The sequence below is a fragment of the Lutra lutra genome, chromosome 7 (assembly GCF_902655055.1).
Source record: "Lutra lutra chromosome 7, mLutLut1.2, whole genome shotgun sequence".
In the NCBI taxonomy this organism is placed as follows: Eukaryota; Metazoa; Chordata; class Mammalia; order Carnivora; family Mustelidae; genus Lutra; species Lutra lutra.
Window position 1 is genome coordinate 69,306,001 of NC_062284.1, and position 26,649 is coordinate 69,332,649.

A 26,649-nucleotide genomic window follows, 5' to 3' on the forward strand; every position below is an offset into this window, starting at 1 on the left:
TACCTCCTGGATACTATACGACAGGTGAGAATTCTTTTGTCAATCCAATTTTTTTTTTCTTTTGTAAAGTCATTACTATTTTTGCCATTATTTGCAGAGTTAACCAAACTGTGGCATGAAGTAGGTGACTTTTATTTCCTCCTTTCTAGGTCTTGCATCAAACAGTTGTTGCATCTCATTCATTAATCCAGAAAATATTTATTGTGCATCTACTTCATGTCAGTCACTGTGCTAGATGTTTAATAGCATAAAATAGAAATCTTTACCCTCACATAGCTTACAATCTATTGATCACTTGGATTTATTCTGTGTTTTCAACTCTTACCAAATATTTTCCATTGTTCTTTACTTTCTTACATGTGTTATGATTGAGCCCTCATATGATGTTACTTTATTTGAATTATCTTGATGTTTTAGCTTTACATTTGTGCTCACAGCTACTTTTTAAGATTTTATTTATTTTTAAGAGAGAAAGCACAAGCAGAGGCAGTGGCAGGCAGAGGGAGAAGCAGGCTCCCTGCTGAACAAGGAGCCCCATGTAGGACTCTATCCCAGAACTCTGGGATCATGACCTGAGCCAAAGGCAGACGCTTAACTGAGTCACCCAGACGTCCCAGATTATATTAGTTTTGACCTTGTGGGCCCATGAAAGTACCCTGGGGTACTTCAAGAATTACTGACCTAATTAATGCCCATCAAAAAGTGTGTACTTCCTGCGTTTCCTAATGGAAGTACACACTACCACTGATGACACATTCTTGACAAAAAATCAATCTTGAATTTGACCAAACCTCTAAACCTAACAGTTCACGGCATATTCAAGAAACAGAAACATGTAAATGGCACCTAAGGGAAATAATCAGCAAAACCCTGAATGTGGGAAACTTCTTAGAACAAACAATTGGGTTCTTGAAAAAATAAACTAGGTGGTGGTGGGCGGAGGAGATGGCAAGAGAAGCCTATATATTAAAATTTTAAAGACAAATCAAGCAACTGCAATGTGTAATAAATCTCAGGTGGGTCCTGATTGAAAGAAATTGTAAAAAAAAATTTTTTTTTGAGAATGACACTTTCTGGTACTAAGGAACTTAATTTTTTAGGTGTAAATATATCATAATTCTCATATTTTAGAAACACACACTATGGCATTTATAATTAAAATGGAAGAGGGGCCCCTGGGCGGCTCAGTGGGTTAAAGCCGCTGCCTTTTACTTGGGTTGTGATCTCAGGGTCCTGGGATTGAGCCCCGCATCGGGCTCTCGGCTCCGTGGAGAGCCTGCTTCCTCCTCTCTCTCTGCCTGCCTCTCTGCCTACTTGTGATCTCTGCCAAATAAAAACATAAAATCTTCAAAAAAAAATAGTTTTCCTCATATTTAAAAAAAAAAAAAGGAAAAGAAGTTCCGCTGATGGAGACTACATAGAAATCCCAAGAACAGAACAGTAAAGGAGAGGGCTACGTGTGCGGTGGGGCAGCACATGACAGCACGCAGTTTTGACTGGTGCTCTTCATTGTGGACTGGAACATGCAGCTTTTCTGAAGAATAACCATGTGCTTTCCCTCCCTGCTTCCTGCCCATGACCACTAAGGCATTATCATGGACCCCAGTCAGAAACTCCAATTTGAGCAATTTCCAAAGAGAAGAAAAACATATTTCAGAGAGGTTCAAAACAACAGCTTGGGATTTTACCTAAGGAAAAGCTCACAGATGGTCTAATATTGGAAATATTCTGTGGTACTTCTTCAACACATATTTATTGACCATCTATAGTCTATGACACACATGCCAGCAAGTCACTAAGGGAAATACAAAAATAAGTAAGACAGCTCTCAGCTGGTAACACAGACCAAGTTTTCAGAGACAGAGTGGTTGAGAGGCTTCACTCCAGTACATAATTACTAAGTATTATATTAACAGTGCTAGTTGTGACAGATCTGAGGGGCCAGCTTCCTCAAATACAGATACCTTGTGTGAAACCTAGCTAGGAAACAATGAGAGCAGATCCGGTAACTAAGGAGGATCACAAAAACCCCTGCCTGTAGATTTATTCTTTCCTGCCAGTAATTACTTGATCTGAGTGATAAATGGCTATTTATTGGCTACTCTTGCCTGATTGTCCACTTAAACACAAAAAACTATATATCACTATGATCTATCTTCCTCAAGACAAAGTTTGGTATTGCAGAAAAACATTTTTAAAAAGTTTCTTCTAAATGCTGTGCCTATCACAAATCATGTACTATGTAAGGTGTTGGGTGCTATAGTAGTGAAAAATTTGAAGGGTTCTTTCCTCTGTGAAGTGTATAATCTAATGGGGTAAAAAGAGATGTAACTATAAAACAACACAGTTCAACTTAAGAATGGGAAATGAGGGTAATTTTTATATTTTTCTTTACACTTTAGAATCTTTACCTTATGTTCCAATACAACCAACCATGCATTACTTTTAAAATGATGATGGCTCATATGTAACCAGGCTGATGAAGGCATATTATCAAAGAACATCTGCAATGTTTTGAGAAGTAATTTGGTAAAGAGATGGAGCTTTGTTTTCAGTAGTAAGAACCTGAGAAAAAAATGTTAAAGAAATTAAGCAAATGACACTTTTGGACCAGAGTAATAATGATGAAATTCAGTAATCTAAAGAAAGATCACACTTCTTTGGAATGAGAAATAGAGTTTTCTGGAAAACTGTTACTCTCCAGAATTAGCAAAGAGAAGTTATGGAGTAGATTTATAAAAGAAAGCAGGAACTGGTACAGAAATGATTCATCATCATGCTTGAAAAGTCAACATGACATGAGGCTCAGAAGCGTACAAAAAAGCAAGTCTTCCTGGGTTTGAATCCTAGTGCTGCTACATACTAATTATAAGAATCTTAGGAAAGTTACTTTACCTAATGCTTTTATTTTCTAATTTCATGATAATATAATAGCTATTTCATAAGACTATTTTAAGGATTTAATGGGTAAACATATGTAAAGTACTTAGAATTAATGCCTGGCATATATTAAGTACTACATAAATGTTCACTACTATTATCTGGTGAGAATAATCAACATAAAATTAAGCATAGTAATAACCCATATCTCTATATCTGACATAACAAGAAACAGATTTTTAAAAGGTTGGCGGGGGTGGCGCCTGGGTAGTTCAGTTGGTTGAACATCTGACTCTTTTTTTTTAAGATTTTATTTATTTATTTGACAGACAGAGATCACAAGTAGGCAGAGAGGCAGGCAGAGAGAGAGAGGAAGGGAAGCAGGCTCCCTGCTGAGCAGAAAGCCCGATGCGGGGCTCGATCCCAGGACCCTGAGACTATGACCTGAGCCGAAGGCAGACGCTTTAACCCACTGAGCCACCCAGGTGCCCCTAAACATCTGACTCTTGATTTCAGCTCAGATCATGATCTTGGGGTCATGGGATCAAGCCCCACATCAAGCTCCATGCTCAGTGGGGAGTTTGCATGAGATTCTCTCCGTCTAACCCTCCCCTGGCTTGCACATGCTTGATCTCTCTCTCTCTCTCTCTTTAAAAATAAATCTTTAGGGCGCCTGGGTGGCTCAGTGGGTTGAGCCGCTGCCTTCGGCTCAGGTCGTGATCTCAGGGTCCTGGGATTGAGTCCCGCGTCAGGCTCTCTGCTCGACAGGGAGCCTGCTTCCTTCTCTCTCTCTGCCTGCCTCTCTGTCTACTTGTGATCTCTCTCTCTGTCAAATAAATAATAAAATCTTTAAAAAAAAATAAATAAATCTTTAAAAAAAGAGAGAAACAGTAGGAAACAAGACCACTCTGAACAATATACAGGACAGGAAGTGAAAAAGCTTAAGTGTACAAAATGGTTCATTTAAAAAAATTGATACTCTGAAAATAAAAAAACCAAGACACTCTGAAAACATAAGACAATTTTTCAGAATGATTAAACTCACTAAACATCTGTAAACAAGAATAAATTTATTTAATTTCTTTTAAAGATTTTATGATATACAAAATGTATATAGTATAATATCTTTAATACACTTTTTCTTCCCCCCCCTTTAATATTAAACACTATTTAAACAGCTTATCTCTTCTTGCCTTGTCTGTATCTATGAGATACACTACTGAATACAAGTAAGATTTACACTGCTCCTTCCTAAATAAAAATTAAAATTAGTACCTAGGAAACAAACAAAAAGAAAAAAAAGCATAAAACTTTAGTCAGATGAAAGCTTTTCTTGTTGTTGAGTATTCAACAATATCTGGGACAGTTAAATTACATTTTATTTGCATAAAGTTACATTGCAATCTCCCGACATCACATAATGATAATCCAACTCAATTTCTTAAGTAAGTACCACAAACAATACTCATGTTCAGATGTTCCTACACAATTTTAAATATATGCAAGAATTTATGTTTACATTCTGATTTGATATACTGGTCAATAAAATCTTTGGAGAAGTATGTAGCTTCCAGGTTGTCACTACAAACAGAGATAGGAAAAAAGCACTTGAACTTTTTTTTACAAGGTAACTTCTCTTCAACAGTGAGTTAGGTTTCTTTCTGATATATTTAGATTATACCAGTCTACCATGGCTTTCTTCTACTTAACAAGGACTTGATAAAACAATGTTAAAAAAAACAAACAAAAAAAACCACTAATACTTCTGCACAATTTGGGCTCTATTTAACAAAAAAACTGCCTCCATCTTTAAATATGGAGCCTAATCCTGATTCATAAAAGTCCCTCTTAGAAAATGGTTTTCAGCTCAGGGTTCTTGTATCCCTATGGATCTAGAATAGTAAGTCATCTCCTTTCCCATGGCCAATAAGCATCTAGCTGGGAACTAGTGACATCACCACTGAACACACTAAAACACACTGAGGAAGACGTCTTGCCATTTAACCAAAAGGCTGGGTGATTTCTTCATTTCACTAGCTGAATGGCAGTAAACCAGCTGCCAAGAAAATCTGCACAGACACTTAACTTTGGTTAATGGTATTGCACCGCATGACAGAGGGTATCACCCTCATCAGAACGAAGTCAAATGAATCTTCTGCTAAAAAGAGCCCTTTAAAAAGTTATAAATATTAATTTTCCTTTACCTTAAAAATTTAACAGCTGCCAGCTGTATCCTATAGGGAGTTCCTGACTAACAACTTTAATCAGGTCAAAAGAATATTGACCTTTTAACTGTGCCTGAATTAGTACGTTCATTTGCATACATTTTTCTCTATTACTCAACAATTTCCTCCTGAAGGAAAAATGACAAGGTAACATTTCTGTGAGGTGTAGGCAAAACCAATGATTCAGTAATATTATAACATCAGACGAATAGAATTAGTTGATTCTGATTCTTTGGTGGAATTTCCAGGCTGAAGAGTCAAATCTGAAGGCTCATCCTGAGGAAACAGAATTTTATCAGGTGTATAGTCATTCCTCTTCAGATCTATATTCACACCCATAACAACAACAAAAAAAAAAGATAAAAGAGTCAGTATTTCACAGAAATGAAAAATTAACATTTTCTAAATCAATTTTCCTCTAAATGTGCCACAGATCTATACTCTAGCAGGTTGTTTTAAATCCAAAAGTCACAATTTACACACATAAAAATGAATTCATTCAACAAATAAGTATTATGTTCTGACCATGATTCAGTAACTTATGTAAGAGTGGAAACACGGTAATAAGCAAGGCAGACAAGGTCCTTGCTCTCATGGAGCTTATATTCTTGTGGCTGAAGAGAAACAAAAAAATAACAGAACTGTGTAATAATAAGGGCTCTGAAGGAAACAGTATGATGAGGGCCAGAGAGAAGATGGTATACGCTGATTCTTTTAAGGTTAGGCAGAAGAGGCACAGGAGGTCATATCTGAGTGAAGACCCGAATATTGAGAAATGACTCAAAGCTCTAGGAAGTGTGGTCTAGGTAGTGGGAAGATTAACTGCAGACTGTAAAAAGGAAATGGACTTGGTGTTTCCTAAAATAGCAAGAAGACAGCATGCGCAAACGCAGTAACTAAGGGGAAGACTAGTAGAAAATGGGGTCAAGCAGAAGTTACTGGCCAAGGGTTATCAAAATATAGTAAGTGAGCCAAATCTCACCGGCTGCCCTTTTTTTTAAAAAACTTTTTAAAATTAACATATAATGTATTATTTGTTTCAGGGGTACAGGTCTGTGATTCATCAGTCTTACACAATTCACAGCACTCACCATAGCACACACCCTCCCCAATGTCCATCATGTAAACAGTTTTATTGGAATGAGCCATGCTTATTTGTTTAGACGGCCTTTGTCTATTTCTGCACTACCACGGTAGAGCCAGGGAGCTGTGACATAGGCCATATGGCCCACAAACCCTAAAATATTTTACTACTTTGCCTTTTACAGCAAAGTTGTTGACCCCTGATCTATGGGATGCTTAGCTATGGTAAGGTATGAAGCTGACGGTATTAAATAGTGTTGAAGGAGGAACATAATCAAATTTAAGTGACTATTCTGACTGTCATGTGAAGTCTTGTTAAGGGCATTTGGCAAGAACACAGGAAACGAATGGTAGCAATTAGGATTAAGAGAAATGGATGAATTCTAGAAAGACTTCATTCAGAAAAAGAGTAGACAGAATTTGACAGACTGGCTATGAAAGGTGAGAGAAGAAAAACCAATTAGCTTTTAAGTTTTGAGCCTGAGCAACTGGGTAAACAATGAGATAGGGAAGTGTAGGGGTGGGAAATGAGTCCAGAGTTCTGCAATGGACGTACTACTTATAAAGATGCTGTAAGGTATCCCAGTAGAGATGTAGGAAACTGAATACGGAAACAGGAGCTCAGGAAAGACAGTATGTCTTCAGTTAAGTTTGATATTATCAGTATTTGGATTATATTTATAGCTATGGGATAGGATGGAATCACTTTGGGAGTTATAGACAATGGCTGCAGAATTGGAAAACAATGCAATAATAACAAATTTAACTTAAAACTAACCACAGTCCTACATATATCCATATACTTCTTTATCTCTACATAAAATAGAACTGGCACTCAGAATATGAACTCTTTATTTTGAGTGATAGCCTGTATTCAATATCCAAATACATACTTGCTACATTATACGAGTAAGTTTTGATAAATTTTTAATTCCAAGACTGTGTCACTATGGTCTTAGGGAATGCAAATTAATTTATAGCTATATCGTACACCAAGAACAATGGAGAAAAACCCAATTATAATTCAAGTCCTGAAAATGTTAACTTATGGTGTAACCATGGACAAATCATGTGACTTCTAATGATATGTTCTGGATAACAGCAGATTTTGACTGGATTGCTTTTAAGGTCTCTTTCAAGATATAAAATACTGATTATGATAATAATTTAAAAAATAGATATACTATATTTAAAATAACATTGGCTCCAAATGACACATAATTTATACACCATTTTAAGTAATATAATTTATTATATAATAACCAAATAAAAACTGTATCTGGGCTGCCTATTAAATTCACCACTGTTATGTTCTAGTTTTGGCTAAAATGGACTAAGCACATTCAATTTTATCTTTCCACATAGTACAAGTTAAAACCCTTCACATAAACATAAGGCCACTATCTGAGACTCCTGAAAAGAGTGAGCAAACACATGGAGGAAGGGGATCAAAACTTGAAGAATGACCTCGATTAGTGGTGAGTGTTTTGGGGTTTTTTTCCCCCTCTCTTATTTCCAGGCTTAGAATTACATACAGCTTAATCTCAGAAATGTACAGTGAGCATGGACAGAAAAAACTCTAGAATTTCCTGGCCAGAGATCAGGAAGGAGGACTCTGTGGAATGGAGAATCTTGAGGGAAATGCCCTCTTTCTTATTTTTCTCTTTTTGCTCCTCTGGATGTTACATAAGACAACCCCCAGTCATGGAGAGGGACTCAGGGTAGTGGCAGCTGAGCAAGTACCTGTAATTCCAAGATAAAAACCCTTCCCTGGGACCACAAGAACTAAAAATCACTATCTTTATTATTTAAAAAGTTTCTCTTTTTCCTTGACACTTAGTATCAGATATGGACTCAACTGAAGGAAATGTGTGACAATATAGGGAGGCCACAATCCTGGCTTTCTAATCAGAGTACCTGCTCTGTCCCTGGCCCCTCCACCCTGCCCAAAAAGAGGCCCTTCAGCATCACAAAGTATGGAAGAAATCATGGAATGGAAGAAAATGGAGAGGGGCACTCTAAATTTGTGTAAGAAATCCCAAGTTCACCCTCAATGGCACACATTTGGAAAGATAGCACAGGAGAGGCTTTGAGGACTAAACTATGGTGCAAACCTCCAGTCAGTTCCTCGACTTGACCATGTCTGTTTATAGTGAAAGAAATAAGAGTTAATACTGCAAAGGCTTTGAAAACCAAACTGACATTGGAATCACATATACAAAAGGTAGACGGGGATTGTAAACTGAGCTTAACTGAGCTGTCTACTAACATAAACAAAAAAAAAAATCGACACTCTTTAGAGTATTTTTAATATGACCCAGAATCTCATAATTTCAAAATATCCAGCTAAAATTATTGGAGATACAAAGAACTAAAAATATATCAAAGAATCTCAAAAAAGACGAGACATGCCAACCTCAAGATTACTGAGATGGAACGATTAAAGACTTTTAAAAACCAGCTACTGTAACCACACTCCATGACACAGGGCAAACAGACCTAAGAAGAATAGAAAAACAAGTTTTCAGCAGAGAAATATCAGTTTAAAAGGAACCAAAAGGAAGTTATAGGGCTGGAAAATATAACCGAAACAACAAATCCAGTGCATGGGTAGGAGAATCAAGAAATGAAGAATAAGGAAAGAGTCCATGAACTTGATACATCAATCGAAATTATCCAATCTAAACAACAGATAAAAAATAATTTTTAAGGAAAAAAATCAGAGACTCAAGTCCCTGCGAAACAATATCAAAAAGTCTAGTATTCTTATGGGAGCTCCAGAAAGAGAAGAAAAGAGACTGATGCAGAACAAATACTTGAAGAAGAGCTAAAAACTCCCCAAATTTGATCAAAATCATAAATTTGTGAATTCAAGAAGCTAAGTAAACCTGAATCAAGATAAACTCAGACAAAGCTTTAACTATACGTATTAGAATCAAACCACTAAAAATCCAAATTTTGAAAGGAGCTAGATTATAATGACACATCACATATAGGGAAAGAACAATTCAAACGACTGTGCAATTTTCATCAGAGGTAGCACAGGCCAGAGACAGAACATTTTCTAAGCCCTGAAAGAAAATAGGATCAACCTAAAATTCTAGATCCAGTAAAAATACCCTTCATGAACAAAAGCAAAACATACATATTCTTGTTAGGAAAAACTAAGAGCAAGCACTAAAAAACTAAACATAGAGATAAAACAGAATACTGAAACAGAAAAGAGGAGCGGAAACAAACAAACAAAAAAACAAACCAAAGGCGTCAATCAGAAAACAAGAAAACCTAAATCTAACCACATCGATAATTACATTAAATGTAAAAAGTCTGAAATGCCAGTTAAAAATGGAAACCATAAACTTAAAAACAAAAAACAAATTAAACCTAAGGCCCAACTATATGCTTGGATCCCACATTTTTTCTTTTAAAGAAACCCACTTTAAAAACAATTAATATATATAGGTAAACAGAATGGGAAAATATACTTGATAAAAGGATTTATCAAAAAATAGATGGAGTAGCTATGTTAATATCAGACAAAGTAGACTTCTCAGAACAAGGAAAATTACTATGGCATTCTATAATGATAAAAAGAATCAATTCATGAAGAAGACATAACAACTATAAATGTGTATGTACCTAAGGACAAAACTTCGAAACACATGAAGAAAAAACTGACGAACTGAAAGGCAACATAGACAAATCCATAACTGTACTTTCAAGACCTCCTTTCTAAGTAATCAACAGAACAAGGGGACAAAACATCAAGGATATCAGAAAACCTGAACATTATCAAAAAACTTTCCATAATTAACATTTATAGAATATTCCATCAACATTATAATATTCTCTTCAAGTGGATATGTAACATTCACAGAGAAACTATATTAAGGTTAAAACTATATTAAGGTTAAAAAAAACTGCCAAAACTGAAATCATACAAAAGCATGCTCTCATAATGGAATTAAACAAAAAAAAAAAGTCAATAACAGAAAGCTATCTGGAAAATTAACATATTTTTGAGAGCTAAGAAAAACATTTCTAAATAGTCCCTAGGTCAGAAAATAAGGTCAAGAAAAATAAGAAACATTTTATTTTATTTTTTTTTATTTTATTTTTTTTTTTAAGATTTTATTTATTTATTTGACAGAGAGAGATCACAAGTAGACAGAGAGGCAGGCAGAGAGAGAGAGAGAGGGAAGCAGGCTTCTTGCTGAGCAGAGAGCCCGATGTGGGACTCGATCCCAGGACCCTGAGATCATGACCTGAGCCGAAGGCAGCGGCTTAACCCACTGAGCCACCCAGGCGCCCCAATTTTTTTATATTTTTTAATAAGAAATATTTTAAATAAAACCAAAAATAAAACATACCAAAATTTATGGGATGCAGTCAGTATAATGCTTAAAGACAAATTTATAGCAGTAAATGTGTTCTTAGAAAAGGTCTCAAATCCCCCATTGATACAAATGTAGTAATCTGAAGGGGCACGTGCACCCCAATGGTTATAGCAGCAACGTCCACAATAGCCAAACTATGGAAAGAGACCAGATGTCCATCAAAAGATGAATGGATAAAGATGATGTACACACACACACACACACACACACACACACACACACAGGAATAGTAGGCGGTCATCAAAAAATGAAATCTTGCCATTTACATCAACATCGACAGAATTAGAGGGTATTATGCTAAAGGAAATAAGTCAATCAGAGAAAGATAATTATCATATGATCTCACTGATATGTGGAATTTGAGAAACAAGGCAGACGATCATAGGGGAAGAGAGGAAAAAAATGAAACAGATGAAACCAGAGAAGGAGACAAACCATAAGAGACTCAAAAACTCAAAAACAAAAACTGAGGGTTTCTGGACTAGAGGGGGGTGGAGGGATGGGGTGGCTGGGTGATAGACACTGGGGAGGGTATGTGTTGTGGCGAGCACTGTGTATTGTGTAAGACTGATGAATCATACACCTGTAACCCTGAAACAAATAATACATTATGTCAATAAAAATAAATAAAATTTTTAAAAAAAGGTCTCAGGGTGCCTGAGTGGCTCAGTCGTTAAGCGTCTGCCTTCAGCTCGGGTCATCATCCCAGGGTCCTGAGATGGAGCTGTGCGTCAGGTTTCCTGCTCAAGAGGAAACCTGTTTCTCCCTCTCCCACTTCGCCTGCTTGTATTCCCCCTCTTGCTGTCTCTCTCTGTCAAATGAATAAATAAAATCTTTTAAAAAATAAAAAATAAATAAAAAACAAAATGGTCTTAAATCAATTATCTAAGCTTTTCTCCTTAACAAATGAGAGAAAGAACAAACTAGATGAAAGCCAGCAGAAAAACAGAAATAATAAAGAGAATAAATCAGTAAAATTGAAAACAGAAAGTAGAGTAAAACAATGAAAAGTTTGTTCTTTCAAAAAATAAAAATGACACTGTAACCAGAATAACCAAGAAACAAAAAAGACAAATTACCATAATAACAGAGAGGATTCAAGAGACCCCAAACATTAAAAATATAAGATTAGTATATAAATAATCCTATGCCCATAAATTTGACAATTTAAACAAGCCAATTCCTTAGAAGACACAAACTACTAAAACTCACTAAAAAAAAATGGATAACCCCAATAGTCATAAATCTGCCTAAAAAATTAAACTTATTTAAAACAATCTGACAAAGAACTTTACAATGAGATGGCTTCACCAGACAATTCTATCAAACATTTAAAAAGGGGAGAGTATCCATTCTAAACAATCTACTCCCCACAACAAAAGAAGTATGAAAACTTCTAACTTCTTTTTAAGGTCAGTATTATTCTGATACCAAAAGACAGTACAAGGTAAAAGAAACATAGAAGAATACTATTTATGCACACAGATGAAAAAGCCTCAACAAAATATGAGCAAACAGATTTCAACAATACATAAAAAAGAATATATTATGACAAAGCAGTTTGTCCTGAATGACTGGTTCAACATTTCAAAAATCAATGCAATACAATGTAATAGTAACCTACTAAAGAAGAAAAAAACAAATGACCATATAAATAGACGTCAAAAAACAAAAAACAAAAAACAAACAAACAAAAAAACCCTGACAAAATTAAACACCACTCAGGATAAGCATTTTCAAGAAACAAGTAGAAGAGAATTTTCTCAACCTCATGAAGTACATCTACAAAACCCTTACAAGCTAACATCATGTTAATGATGGAGGACTGAACACTTTCCCTTTAAGATTGGGAACAAAGCAGAGTCTACTTTCACTATTCCTATTCAACACTGTACTAGAATTCCTTGCCAGTGCAAAAAGTCAAGAAAAAGAAAAAAAAGGTATGTAGGTTGGAAAGGAAGTAATTTAACTGTCTCTACTATCTACACAGAAAATTTCAGGGAGTTTATAAAACAAAACAAAAACAACTCCTAGAATTAAGTGAGTTTAGAAAGGTTGCAGGATACAAGTCAATAAACAAAAAACAAACATAAAAAAATAATGGTATTTCTTGTATACTCCTAATGAACAAGTAAGAAGTTAAAAAACATACCATTTACATTGCTTACTATACATATGCCTGGCACTGTTCTAAATATTTCACAAATATCAACTCATTTAATCCTCAAATAAATAAGCAAACAAAACTACACCTCTATAATGTAGGTATTTTCTGGAGTCATGCAGTCTGGTTCTAACTACTGCATTATGGTCATAATGATAGGGACTTTAAAAAATACAACACAAGGCCGAGTCCCAGAGACCTATAATTTTTAAGAAGTTCCACAAGGATGCTGATGCACACCACAGGGTGAGAACCACAGTTTGTGCTCTAACTTAGATTCAATCATAATTTATAATTATTTAAATATAAAAAATTACAATCCTGAGAGAATATATCTGCTCCTGCTTCATAGACTACTCTTTCTCCAACTCTGCCAGGCTAACATGAAAGTCTATTTAGCCTTCAATTTTAGGCAATCTGTCAGTTCCCCAGGTAGGATTCCCCAACCCCTTAAGTTTGTGTTAAGTGATTTGCTTACCTGTTCTAGTTTTTCTGTTTGGCATTTATACAGTCCTATAACTCCCTGTTAATCCTGTCAGTATTAAAGATTTGACTAAATTCCATAGAGGGCATTTGTCTGGTTCACTACTGTATTGTCAACATCTAGTACAATTCTTGGCATCCAACAGACACATAATCAATATGTATTAAATCAATGAACTTTGTATTTTTATAAGCAATTAAAGAAAGCATAGATCCATTTGTTAAATGATGTGTATTTGTGCCCTTGGTCTTATGAAGTATAGTAGTAACCAAATTTCCTAACAACTTATAAATTAGACTGGTTAAGAAAATGTTTACCTGGAAGTTTCAGCTTTCTACAACAAGAATTACAGTGATGTTTTGCTCTGAAATTTTTTATTGCATCTTCACCTAGATTTGCTGGGCCAAAAACCATATCACAGGATCTGGAGAATCGGTAGTTTAAAAAAAAAAAAAAAAAAAAGGCAGTTGATGCAAACAAATGTAGAATTTGAAATTATAAAGTATCTTAATGAAATTAAAATTTATTACCTCTTTTCTTCTGCTTTAATCACAGATGGATCAGTCAAATTTTCACCCACACCTTGATGTGTATATATATATATAAAAAAAAGACAATTTATATGATTGATATAAACACTGACATTTGCATAATGAAAAGTCATGAGATTTTACAGTATCAAACATATATGATGTTAAACTATTCAAGCCTGTAGTTTTTCTCTCTTGTTATTTCATAATCTGACTTATGACCTTAACACTGTACCAAAGACAAACAGCTCCTACACCAGGAATAGAGTTAATTGTCAGAGTTGGTCAATGGCACTTGCTTGTGATGCAAACAGGGACAAAGTTGCAAATAAACATCTACTTATGTTAAAAAAAAGGTCTACATGATCTCAAGACCCCACCTTTTTAAAGATTTATTTATTTAAGAGAGAGAGAGCAAGCAAATGCAAGCAGAGGGAGGGGGAGAGGAAGAGAATCCTCAGGCAGACTCCTCACTGAGCACAGAGCTGGATGCAGGGCTCAATCTCATGACCTGAGCTGGATTCTTAACCGAGTCACCCAGGTGCCCCATCCCTTTTTTCAACTTAGTTAGCAAAGAACAATTAGGTAATTTATAGGCCATTTAAAAAGTGTTTTGGATATTTAAAACTCATACATTAACTCATGAATATATCTTCTTGCAAGATTCAGGTTACATGAAGAATAAGATTGCAAACATCCTCCTTTACCTTCATCCTTTCCCAGCGGTATTAAAAGTGTAGTTAAATATTTTCAGTTTCTCTTATCTACTTATTCATATAAATAAAGACTATGTACTGACCTACTACTTATCAGATTGGTAAAGATTAAGAATATTCAATACTGAGGGGCATCTGGGTAGTGCAGTCAGTTAAGCATCCAGCTCTTGGTTTTAGCTTAGGTCCTGATCTCAGGATTGTGAGATCGAGCCCCCAGCCCGTTGGCTCCATGCTCAGTGCAGAGTCTGCTTGACTCTCTCCTCCTCCCACTACCCTTCCTCTCCGCTCGCACTCTCTCTCTCTCAAATAAAATAAATAAATAAATCCTTAAAAAAAAAAAAAAAAGTCGTCTGTGGAGAAACGGGCACTCACATAAAGTCTTACATATGAATTCCAGTGCTCTTACCCTTTTAGAAAAGTAACTCAGCAGCAGCTATTAAAATTGCACTTATCTAGTGGCACCTGGATGGCTCAGTTGGTTAGCCGTCTGCTTTTGGCTCAAGTCATGATCTCAGGCTCCTGGGACTGAGTCCTGCATCAGGCTCCCTGTTCAGCAGGGAGTCTGCTTCTCCCTCTACCCTAGCCCCCTGCTCATGCTCTCTCTCTCAAAAATAAATATTTTTTTAAAATTGCACTCAACTCTTCTTACTAAGCCAATTCAAGAATCTACGTCATGGAAATAAAAGTAGTAGTCCATGAGTATGCTTGTTGCAGCACTGTTTGTAGTAGCAAAAAAAAAAGAAACAAAAAAAGTTAATCATGTCACTCCTCTATATTATAAGCTATGCAGATATTAAAAGGAATAACTTAGATTTATCAGTAATGACCCAAAAGATGCTCATGATATACTGTTAGGAAAAAAAGCAAGTGAAATACACACACAGACACACACACAGCATCATCCTAGTTGGAGGAAAATCACAACACAAAACAAAATGATTTAAAAATAAGGAAGAAAGGAGTTCCTGGGTAGCTCAGTCAGAAGTGTCCAACTCTTGATTTCAGCTCAGGTCACGATCTCAGGGTCGTGAGATTGAGCCCTGAGTTGGGCTTCACACTATGGAGCCTGCTGAAGATCCTTTCTCTCCCTCTGCCCCTCCCCACTTGCGCTCTCTCTTAAGAAAAAGACAAAAAAAAAGGTAAGGAAAAAAAAAAGCCTCTGTGTATTTGTCTTCACAGAGGTAGAGAAAACAGTAAAGATGGAAAACTGTTCTTTACATATTTCTATAGTGCTTAACTTGTCTGTAGTAACTGTGTCAAATATTCCTAAGAAAAATGGCTCCAGGAACATATTAATGATGTAAAGAACAGCACAACTACTTTGCTTATTGAAAAGAACTTCCATCGTTTTATTTATTCAAAGTAAGCTCTACGCTCAACATGGGGCCTGAACTCATGATGCCATGATCAAGAGTTGCCAAGTCCTAGGGCGCCTGGGTGACTAAGTTGGTTAAGTGTCTGTCTTCAGGTCATGATCTTGGGGGTCTGGGATGGAGCTCTGCGTTGGGCTCCCTGCTTCCATTGCCTTCTGCCCCTTCCCCCCTTGTACACATACTCTCTCTCAAATTAATAAATAAAATCTTAAAAAAAAAAAAAAAGAGTTGCAAGTCCTACTAAATGACCCAGCCTGGCACACTAAACTCTTATCTTTCAAATTAACTGTTTCAGACAAAATCAGTTTGGCTTTACCCCCTATGCATGTTTGAAGATAATTAAATGATACTTATTTAAGAATAAACTTTAAGGGGCGCCTGGGTGGCTCAGTGGGTTAAAAGCCTCTGCCTTCAGCTAGGGTCGTGATCCCAGGGTCCTGGGATCGAGCCACTCATCGGGCTCTCTGCTCAGTGGCAAGCCTGCTTCCTCCTCTCTCTCTGCCTGCCTCTCTGCCTACTTGTGATCTCTGTCAAATAAATAAAATCTTAAAAAAAAAAAAAGAATAAACTTGAAGATCCTTTTTACTTAACTGGATTGACCCATCTAATAATATATACCAGTTGTCACTATATATACTACTAAATCATTTGTATAAAATGGTGAACTACTAAAAAAAGGATAGTTATTTTTACACAGATTTTCTTTCTTGAGCTCGAACCAATGCCATTTGCTTTTCAGCACAATCCTTGATATTTGTGACTTATGTCTATAATAAAAAAGCCATCAAGTGATAAACATTCTAAATAATCATCTTTGTGATTCTGAGATCTGGTCTGTGTTGACATTTGAAATTAAGGCTGCTCTTTAAGGAAAAACAATTATGGAAGCTATCATGTGAAAGTACCACTCAGGCAGAGTTGGCAAATTACTCATAAAATTTTACTTTCCTTTGACCCTGCTGTGAAGCTTCAGACATTACTTTAAGCAAATTGGCCCTCTCCAAGCCACAATTTGTTGTTTTCCCCCTTTTACCTGCAAAAACGGTTATGATCACTTTTTCCTTCTTTGTATACACGCTACTTTACTCAAGAAGTAGTATTTACTCAGAAGCCATTCACCACCTCTTGAATCTGAGCTATCCTTATCACCTGGACTGTAAAATGCAGAGGAAGAGATCTGCACCAGTTCTGGACCTAGTCCTAAGAGTTACTGCCTTCTCTCTGGAGGAAGCTAGCTGCTATGTAAAAGTCTAACTACCTGAAACTACCATGCTATAAGAAAGTCCCCAGTTAAATAGCCATGGGGAGAGATCACATGGTGGAAAACTGAGGGATTCAGATGTCAGTGAACAGAAACCTCAGACATTTGACTCCAGCAAGCTGTCCATGCTTAGGCTCTAACCATTCAAACCCTCTGAGAAGACAGCAGAGATGAGCCATTCTCACTATATCCCATCCAAATTCCTGAACCAAAGAACTGTAATCAAATAAAATGGTTGTTTTAATCCATTAAGTATTTAGGTAGTTTAAGTCACAATAATATATAACATAAACATCAGGAACAACAGATACACTTGTTACTGTTTCAAAAAAGTCTTTATAATTTTTTTTAAAGATTTTATTTATTTATTTGACAGAGATCACAAGTAGGCAGAGAGGCAGGCAGAGAGAAGGAAGCAGGCTCCCTGCTGAGCAGAGAGCCCGATGCGGGGCCCAATCCCAGGACCTTGGGATCATGACCTGAGCCAAAGGCAGAGGCTTTAACCCACTGAGCCACCCAGGTGCCCCTATAATTTTTTTTTTTAAGATTTTATTTATTTACTTGATAGACAGAGATTACAAGTAGGCAGAGAGGCAGGCAGGGAGAGAGGAGGAAGCAGGCTCCCTGCTGAGCAGAGAGCCTGATGTGGGGCTCGATCCCAGGACCCTGAGACCATGACCTGAGCCGAAGGCAGAGGCTTTAACCCACTGAGCCACCCAGGCACTCCCTCTTTATAATTTTAAAAGACTGAAGCTACGGGGTGCCTGGTTGGCTCAATTGGTTAAGCATCTGCCTTTGGCTCAGATCATGATCCCAGGATCCTGGGATCGAGCCCTACACCAGGCTCTCTGCTCAGCAGGGGAGCCTGTTTCTCCCTCTCCCTGCCATACCCCTTGTTTGTATTCTCTGTCAAATAAATAAATAAAATCTTAAAAAAAAAATAAAGAAAGACTGGGGCTACATACACATCTAAGAGTAGAATAGTGGACTGTGTATGTTTTTGCTTATCAAAACATCTGTATTACCTAAATAACAATTGAAATAACAAGATCCCACTATTCAGGGCCCTGATGGCTATATGCTATGGCTGTTACTTACTTTTTAGTAATAGCTTCGTTACTGATACATGGTTTTACCTATCTATAAGTTAGTGGATTTCTGTTTATCATTCATAACATACGACTAGTTGAGAATCTACTGTACAATTTCACTTTAGCAATACTTTAATAAATTTACCTTGTAAATCAAGTACTAGTAACTCCCCTCTTGTATATTCATAAGTCCAGTGGCTAAAGGCTAGCATGATCTCTTCCAGTGTATTAGTTGGAATAATCTCATCACCATTATTATTGTTGTATTTTCTAAATTCTCCAGTCATACATTCTTCCACAGCAAACCACTGTCCTGCTGAATGGCAATACAGCAGGAAAACTTCAAGGAACCTTATGAAAAATAGTTAAATAGATTAGAAATTAATAGTTTTATAATTAATAAATTTCTAGCTATTTAAATTTAAGTAGCTTTAATTTAAATAATTTAAATAGTTGAATTTTTAACTATAACTATTTTAACTACAATAATTAATAGTTAAATAAATTAGAACAAAATTATAAATGAGCTTTAAAATGGGTAAATAATTAAATATTCAGCATTAATAATGAAGGTCAAAAAGAAAGCTACCCACATAAAACCAAAAGATGTTAAGAAATATTTCAAGATTTACCTTGGAGAATATGGTATGGATTTGGGTTTCATCTGGTTGAAGGCAAATGTGAGCTTCTGTGCTGCTCTCTGTTGTTGAATTTCCTACAGAACAACAACAACACACAAAAAAACACCTTGTTGAACACTGAAACTAAGATCTTATTTGGTTTAACAAACTTCAGAAGTGAAAAGATGAACCTCGAATAATGTTCCACTGTTACACATTCACTAGCACTTACTCTGAGACAGAGATGCAGAACTGTATCTTCTTTATAAATACTTGACCATGTGTTAACCACCTCAGGAAGAAAAGATTTGATAATATAAAGATGACCTGATTTGAGGATATCATGTTCTGACCAGGTACACTGTACTTTGACAGCTCTCCGTAAACCGCCTCCCATCTCCTCTTTACTTAAAAACTCTATTTTGGCACAGAGGCCGAGCTGTGACCAAGAAGACATGCTGTTATTCAGTATACTGGGTGAACTTTCTTCCAAGCGATATACTGTGACAGGCTCACCTGCAAGATGAATGGACACATTCTGAGGTCAAATTATGACTCTCTTAAAATGACAAAGTAGATAAAAATTAGCAGGTTATCTTTTTTAAGATTAAGTAAGGAACAGAAAGTGAACTGGACAAAGTTGTTTGTCATTTTATAAAGGAAGTTTAAGGGCAACAAATTCTCAGAAATCAAGAATCTACTAATATCTCTAAAATTCATGTGTATTTAGTAATGATAAGCATTTTTGAAATTATGAACATTTTCAAGAAAAACTTTTTAAGAAAGCAACTGTTCCACAAACCCTGTGATGTCAAATTATCTATGCTTTCTTTACTAGACAATGGATTAAGACCCTTGCTGAATTAGAATACACTATTACTTCTGGATAAGCCAGAAGCAGAGAAATCTAATAATTCTGATGACTGATACTTGACTCTTGCTAATTAAAATTTATATATAATTGATACTTAATGTGACCCTTCCTTCTGTCACCACCCACGTTCTATACAATAGTTAAATATCACATTATTAATGAAAGGTTTATTTTCCCTTTCACTTCTTTACTTTTAGGATTTACCTCTTGGAGGCACAGGAGTAAATGGAATGCTCTGGGATAATCTCATCAGATTATTTCTTTCCACAGCTGCACAAAAATGAGAGAAAAATAATGAAATCCCTAAAAGCTCAAAATATTGTTAAGATTTTATTTTTAATAGTACTGACCTGAGTAGTAGTAATTTGTATCCATAACTGGTTTAAATGGAGAAGCAAGACCTAAAATGGCAAATAAACAAATGAAACCCTTTTAAAAGTACTAATGTGGCATAAATTTTTGCTTATTCTCTTATAAGCATCCTAAGTTCCTTCATGTAAGCTCTTTTCTCAAAAACAGAAAAAAAAAAGTAAAATATATTCATCACATGTTTGCTATATTACTCTTTTTTATAATGCCAGATTAGTCCTAACTGTGCATTGGGATACCTGAAAAGAAAAAAAGCACGTTTGATACTCTCCTGTCAAAAACTGTATTCTTCCTCTACTCCCCTGGTCAAAAAGAAAAATATCTTTTAGTTTTCAACCTTTAGGAGGTAGGGCCTATAGCCAAGAAACCAATTTAAGTGGGCTGACCATAAGAAGATGAACTCTGGAATATGAAACATACCCCCAAAACCCCTGCTCCATACTTAAATGTATTTGAGGACTTCACTTTTTAATCATAATATGGAGAATGGAGAATAAACTGAATCTGCTATGTGTTAAGTTTTTAGACTATAAATGAAAAAGAAAATACTGTCTTGCAAGAGAAGGAAGTCAACATTTTTAATACATGTATTAACTATAAAATATACACATATATACATAATATATACATATATATGGACTATAGCATATACACGTGTATATATAATGTATATATACTAATAGGACTTTAGAGGAGGGGTACCAAATGCCTCCTGCTTGAAAGAAGGTTGAAGAATGTCTCAGAAAAGAGAAGCACAAAACTAGTGTAGTTTGGAAGGCAGTGGTGTGGTCAGGGCAACATCTGCAAAGGCATGGAATTGTTAAAGCGCATGCTATACTTGAGAAACTGCAAGTTGTTTAGTATGACTAGAACAGCAGTGTTCAATACTAATTTTATATATAAATGCTATATAATATATAAATTTATAATAAATACAAATCAGAATCACCTGTGGGGCTTTTTCAATGTGCACCTGCCCAGATATCACTCCAAAATATTCTAATTCTGTAGTTATGTGTTGGCATTAAGTGATTCTCCACAAGTACCTGGATATGTAACCAAGACTACAAATTAATGAGCAAGAGTACAGGCATACCTATAGGAAATAAAGCTACAGAATCAGGGAATACTTAATTGTTAGGAACCAAATATGCCATGTTAAGGAAGGAATGACAGGGAGGAAATGTAAAGCAGAAGAGATTCAGTCTGGTGACAGCACAGAAGACAGAATGCAAGGGAACCTGACTGGCACAACTCTGAAAAACCTACAGTGATGGGTATTAAGGAGAGCGTGTATTGCATGGAGCACTGGGTGGTATATGTAAACAATGACTCAGGGAAACTACATCAAAAACTAATGATGGGGACGCCTGGGTGGCTCAGTTGGTTGAGCAGCTGCCTTCGGCTCAGGTCATGATCCCAGCGTCCTGGGATCGAGTCCCACATTGGGCTCCTTGCTCAGCAGGGAGCCTGCTTCTCCCTCTGCCTCTGCCTGCCACTCTGTCTGCCTGTGCTCGCTCTCTCTCCCTCTCTCTCTCTGACAAATAAATAAAATCTTAAAAAAAAAAAAAAAAAAAAAAAAAACTAATGATGTACTGTATGGTGACCAATATAACATAGTTAAAAAAAAGGAAAAAACCTATGTGGCACTATCTACTAAATGTGAACACATATATACCCTACAACCTATGAAGTCCATTCCCAGGTACATGGCCAACAGAAAATACGTATGTCTACCAAACAACATGGACAAGAATGCTCACTATAGCACTATTCATAATAATCATACAGTGGAAGCTGCTAAAATACCCTTCAAATAACAGAATGGATATACTCAATATATTCACACAAGGAAATACTATGTAGTAATGACAATGTACCAACTACCACTACACACAAAAATACTGATGAATCTCACAAACATGTGTTAGGAAGGAAAAGCCAGACAAAAAAGTACACACTTTATGATTCCATACACACAGACAGAAGTAATACACTGTGTTATTTAGGGACAGAGGTTACAACAAGAAGAGGACATGAGGAGCTGTTTTGTGATCTGGGTGCTAATTACATGGATATACTCACCTAGTGAGAATTCACTGAGGTGGAGGTTTATCTCTACTTTTTTGTATGCATGCTATACACTTCAGTAAAAGGTTTAAAAAATGATGAAGAGGGTGAATGGAAAGCAGCAGCATGATGTATACTGGAAGATGGATTCTAGAGATATTTAAAAGGTAAATACAACAGGACTAGGTGAGGACAAGGTCAAGGGGGTCAGGAATAACTCCTCCTTGGGTTTGACCCAACTGACTGAAAGAGTATCATTCCCTAAAACAGGGAGTACAAGGGAAAGTGCAGACTATGTCACAGGGATGAAGGGGGTTGGGGTGACAGTAAAGACATGGTAGCATTTACATGGAGAGTTCATGTATTTGTGAAGCTGCTAGAAGAAAAACTAGCTGAGGTTAGAAATTTTTACTACCTTGGCTCTTTCAAACATGAAGTCTAAAGTTTCTTGGCTAGAATGAGGTATTTGCTATAACAGATCACATATAATCCTCATTTTTTCACATTAAATCTACCACATGGACTCACCATTTAATGTTCCTTCTTCAGTTGGCCTAAAGAAAACCAAAAATATAAGTTGTGATGGAATTTTTGTTTTGGCTACCACAATTTTTTATTTTATAGTTATTATGATTATTTAATAGAATACTTATAGAGTAATTCTGAGATCTAGACTCACTTTTGTTTGAGTATATGCCATTTCCCTCAAGCCAATGTCAAATTCATACACAGATATGAATGTCAATATACACATACTTTATCAACTTGTACCTCCAATTTATGCTTACATAAATATTATTAGTGGTTTGCTGCCAAACTGAAGGTTCCAGTACTAATAAATTGCTCCATGACTTCTCTATTCATGGAGATTAATTCTGTACTATACCTTAAGAATGCCTTGAAATAACTGCAAAATTCTAATAATACTTCCAACAGAATTGATGGGCAAAGAACTGAGAGAACAGCAAACAGCCATCATTTGGCATAGCTTAATTTATAATGTTGAAAATTTTTTTCCAATATTGAATATATTTAGTTATAACAACATATACTGATACCAAGTGGAGGGTCTATTAATTCCATGAATTCCAGTGCAAATTAGACAGGTATAATAGAAAGGAGAATGCAATAAGAATCAAACAAAATGGGTTAGACACTTAGCTTTCCCATCATACTGCTTTGGGGCCTTGCTCAGGACTAAAAAGACCAGATTCAGAAAGGTCCTCTGAAGTAGGGAACTTTTGCATTTCTTTCTAGTTCTTAACTTGATGTGATCCTGATGTTTCCCACTGGTTTTCACCTCAATATAAATATTTTAGCATACTAAGTATTTTGACCCCACCCTCATCCCCTTGCTAATGAACTACTCTTTTCTCAGGAACCAAAGAGTGCTAACCAACTCCACCTTTCTGGATATTTCTATGGTTCAACATTCTATGAGACATTCTTTTGTTAGCTGAGTGAATGTTAACTTCAAGTACCTATTCTGCATTTACATCCTATGGTTTTGGTTATAAAAGACTGTACACTCTAAAGAGTTCTAACTATAGATTGGTCTTCTGAATGCCATGCAAGCCCAGAATATCCAAAGAACCCGAATATTGCATATCCATGTGGCACCTGGTTTACTTTTTTCTCTATATATTCACATATATTTCTGGGAGACAGAAGAAAATAGGGAACACTGTGGAATATATAATTTCTTTCTCAGGTAGCCCATATATGAAAGTAACTCAACCATGCTTGTATTAAATGTATTAAATGGGCATCAAAACACGAGGACCTTTTTTTTTTTTTTTAATGTTCTTTAGAATTCTATAATACTAATTCTCAGGCTGGAAACACATAGATTATCTTTGATTCTTTATCTTTATGCTTAATCTGTACTAAAAATTTTTACTTTGCTGGGATGATTACCTATCAGATTGCTTTTTGTTTCTACTTTGGATTTTGGATTATCATGTCAGCTTTGTCATGGATCTCCCTATATGCAGACTTTCTAATGTATACTGTGTAATTACTACTCTAATTATCTTTCCAAAAACAGATGCAAGGCTTGTTGCTTATGATGGGCAGAGAAGTCAGCCAACTGCAAAGCTAAAGTGTTAAAGTAGATCTTTGAATAAATTTATTCAATAGCAAGTTGGAAATAGGGACTAAATAAAATCATAATTGTATCATCATAAGGAAGATTTTAGCAGAGTAGTAATTACAGTATGGCTATAATAACAGTGTAACTATACAAAATAACTAAAATATATATATTAACTCATAAAAAATGATTTTCCCAATCTCTTCTATGTAGAGACAAAAGGCACTAAAATAAATAATCATCAGGCGCCTGGGTGGCTCAATTGGTTAAGCGTTTGCCTTCAGCTTAGGTCATGATCCCAGGGTCCTGGGATTGAGACCCACACTGGGCTCCCTGCTCAGTAGGGAGTCTGCTTCTCCCTCTGCCTTCCCCTTGGTCTGTGCTCTCTCTCTCGTTCTCCCTCTCAAATAAATTAAAATCTTTTAAAAAATAGTAATAAAATAAATCATCATCATCCATATATAAAGGAGTATTTTAAGAAATGGCACAAAGAACAGAAAAAAGACAACATTCAATAACTATGATACTTTCAGGTTAATGATAAGAAAAGGCTTACTTACAGGTCTCTGTTTGATGGTCTATCTTGTAACCAATCCTTTAGTCAAAACAAACACAAAACAAAGGTTAAAGAAAAAAATCTTTAGATAAAGCATAAATGGTTAACCCTGTTTTGTTTCCTACACTATGTTTTAAGAATAAACGCTGAAAAATTAATGTGAAGTAAGGACTTTCATACAAATGAACTAATAAAATAATAAATGGATATAACTGCCCTAAGGCCACTGCACAAGACAGAATAAAGAATTTCATGATTGTTATTTATTACAACATAATTACAGTCTGGCTCTTTTTTTCTGATGACAATTTTATATTCTTAAATAATATGTGCCCACTGTCAAAAGAAAAACACAACAAAACCTAAAGAGTAAAATTAAAATCATGCACACTATAAACAAGATTACCAAAAACATGTAGGCATATTTCAATGAAGCTCTTTTCTGTATATGTGTGTATTGTTTTTATTCTGCAGATTTTTCATCCAATTTTAACTATAACTAGCTAAAGTGTCAAAGTAGATCTTTGAATAAATTTATTCAACAGCAAGTTGGAAATAGGATTAAATAAAATCATAATTGCATGTTCTGATCCAATTTAGTAATTATTCAGCTATACTTGATCTATGTTATCATATCTCCCAATGAGTTCTTTTTTATTCTAGATTTTTTTTCTAATTTTCCAGAATTTTTTGAATAGTATCTTTTCTTTTTTTTTTTCTTATGGTTTTAATCACTTTAATCATACTTGTTTTAAATCTGTAGCCAATAATTCTACTATCTTAAGTTATTAGAGGCTCAATACTGTTTATGTAACTCAAATCCCAGAAGTTTGTTATTTGGCATTTTTCAAGTCATCTTCAATGGAACTTTATTTATGGCAAAATTGTGCTGCTTAGGTTCACAATGGGTCCTTCCAGAAAGGAGGAACTGCTACTGTGAAACTGTGTTCACTAACTCCCCTTCCTCATTGAAATAATTTTTTGATAACAGGACTTTCAATAATATTATCTATCTCCTTATAGAACAATGTAAGTTAACATGTTCTTGATGATCCAGAAAAATTTTTAGAGGTTTCTGTACTTGACTGACAAAAGGAGCAATTTTTTCTGCTTTTTCCCAAGCTATTTGTCTTGCTTGCCAGAGTATGCTCTTAAAGAGTGTTTTTAAAATCAAACATTACTTCAGCTGGCTGGGAATGACTTCATATAATTAGTTCCAGTACAAACAAGAGATTCCTGCCTTTCTTTCTTTTGCATAAACTTTTCTTTAAAATTTTCTAACTACTGCACAGATAGTAATCTGACACTGGCTGTAGCAACATTTTTCTAGATCTATCTCCTGAGGCAAGGGAAATAAAAGCAAAAATAAACTACTAGGGCTACATCAAAAAGTTTCTGCACAGCAAAGGAAACAATCAACAAAACTATAAACCAACCTATGGAATGGGAGAATATATCTGCAAATGACATAACTGATAGAGGGTTAGCATCCAAAATATACATAGACATACAACTCAACAGTTCCAAAACAGATAATCCAATCAAAATGGGCAGAAGACATGAAAAGACATTTCTCCAAAAAGACATACAGATGGCTAACAGGCACATGAAAAGATGCTCAACATCACTCATCAACTGGGAAATGCAGACCAAAACTATAATGAAGTATCACATCACATCTGTCAGCACGGCCAAAAATCAAAAACATTAAGAAACAAGTGTTGGCAAAAATGTGAAGAAAAAAGAATTCTTTTGTACTGCTGGTGGGAATGCAAACTGACACAGACACTATGGAAGACAGTACAGAAGTTACTCAGAAAGCTAAAAACAGAACTACCCCGTGATGTAGTAACTGCACTATTGG

General features: G+C 35.6%; 1 protein-coding gene across 1 annotated transcript in view; it reads right to left on the reverse strand.

Annotated features, from left to right (window-relative positions):
- Nucleotides 1–3,930: 3,930 nt before the first annotated feature.
- The window catches only part of TRPM7 (transient receptor potential cation channel subfamily M member 7), a 119,393-nt gene continuing 96,674 nt past the window's right edge, over nucleotides 3,931–26,649 (reverse strand). Inside the window, exons 30-39 of the mRNA XM_047735809.1 lie at nucleotides 24,790–24,824; nucleotides 22,666–22,691; nucleotides 20,049–20,099; nucleotides 19,903–19,968; nucleotides 19,057–19,340; nucleotides 18,837–18,919; nucleotides 18,350–18,555; nucleotides 13,764–13,815; nucleotides 13,551–13,657; nucleotides 3,931–5,428 (exon numbers count right to left, since the gene is read on the reverse strand). Of these exons, the coding sequence (XP_047591765.1) occupies nucleotides 5,298–5,428; nucleotides 13,551–13,657; nucleotides 13,764–13,815; nucleotides 18,350–18,555; nucleotides 18,837–18,919; nucleotides 19,057–19,340; nucleotides 19,903–19,968; nucleotides 20,049–20,099; nucleotides 22,666–22,691; nucleotides 24,790–24,824 (1,041 nt within the window). The 3' untranslated portion in view covers nucleotides 3,931–5,297. The remainder of the gene's footprint in view (nucleotides 5,429–13,550; nucleotides 13,658–13,763; nucleotides 13,816–18,349; nucleotides 18,556–18,836; nucleotides 18,920–19,056; nucleotides 19,341–19,902; nucleotides 19,969–20,048; nucleotides 20,100–22,665; nucleotides 22,692–24,789; nucleotides 24,825–26,649) is intronic.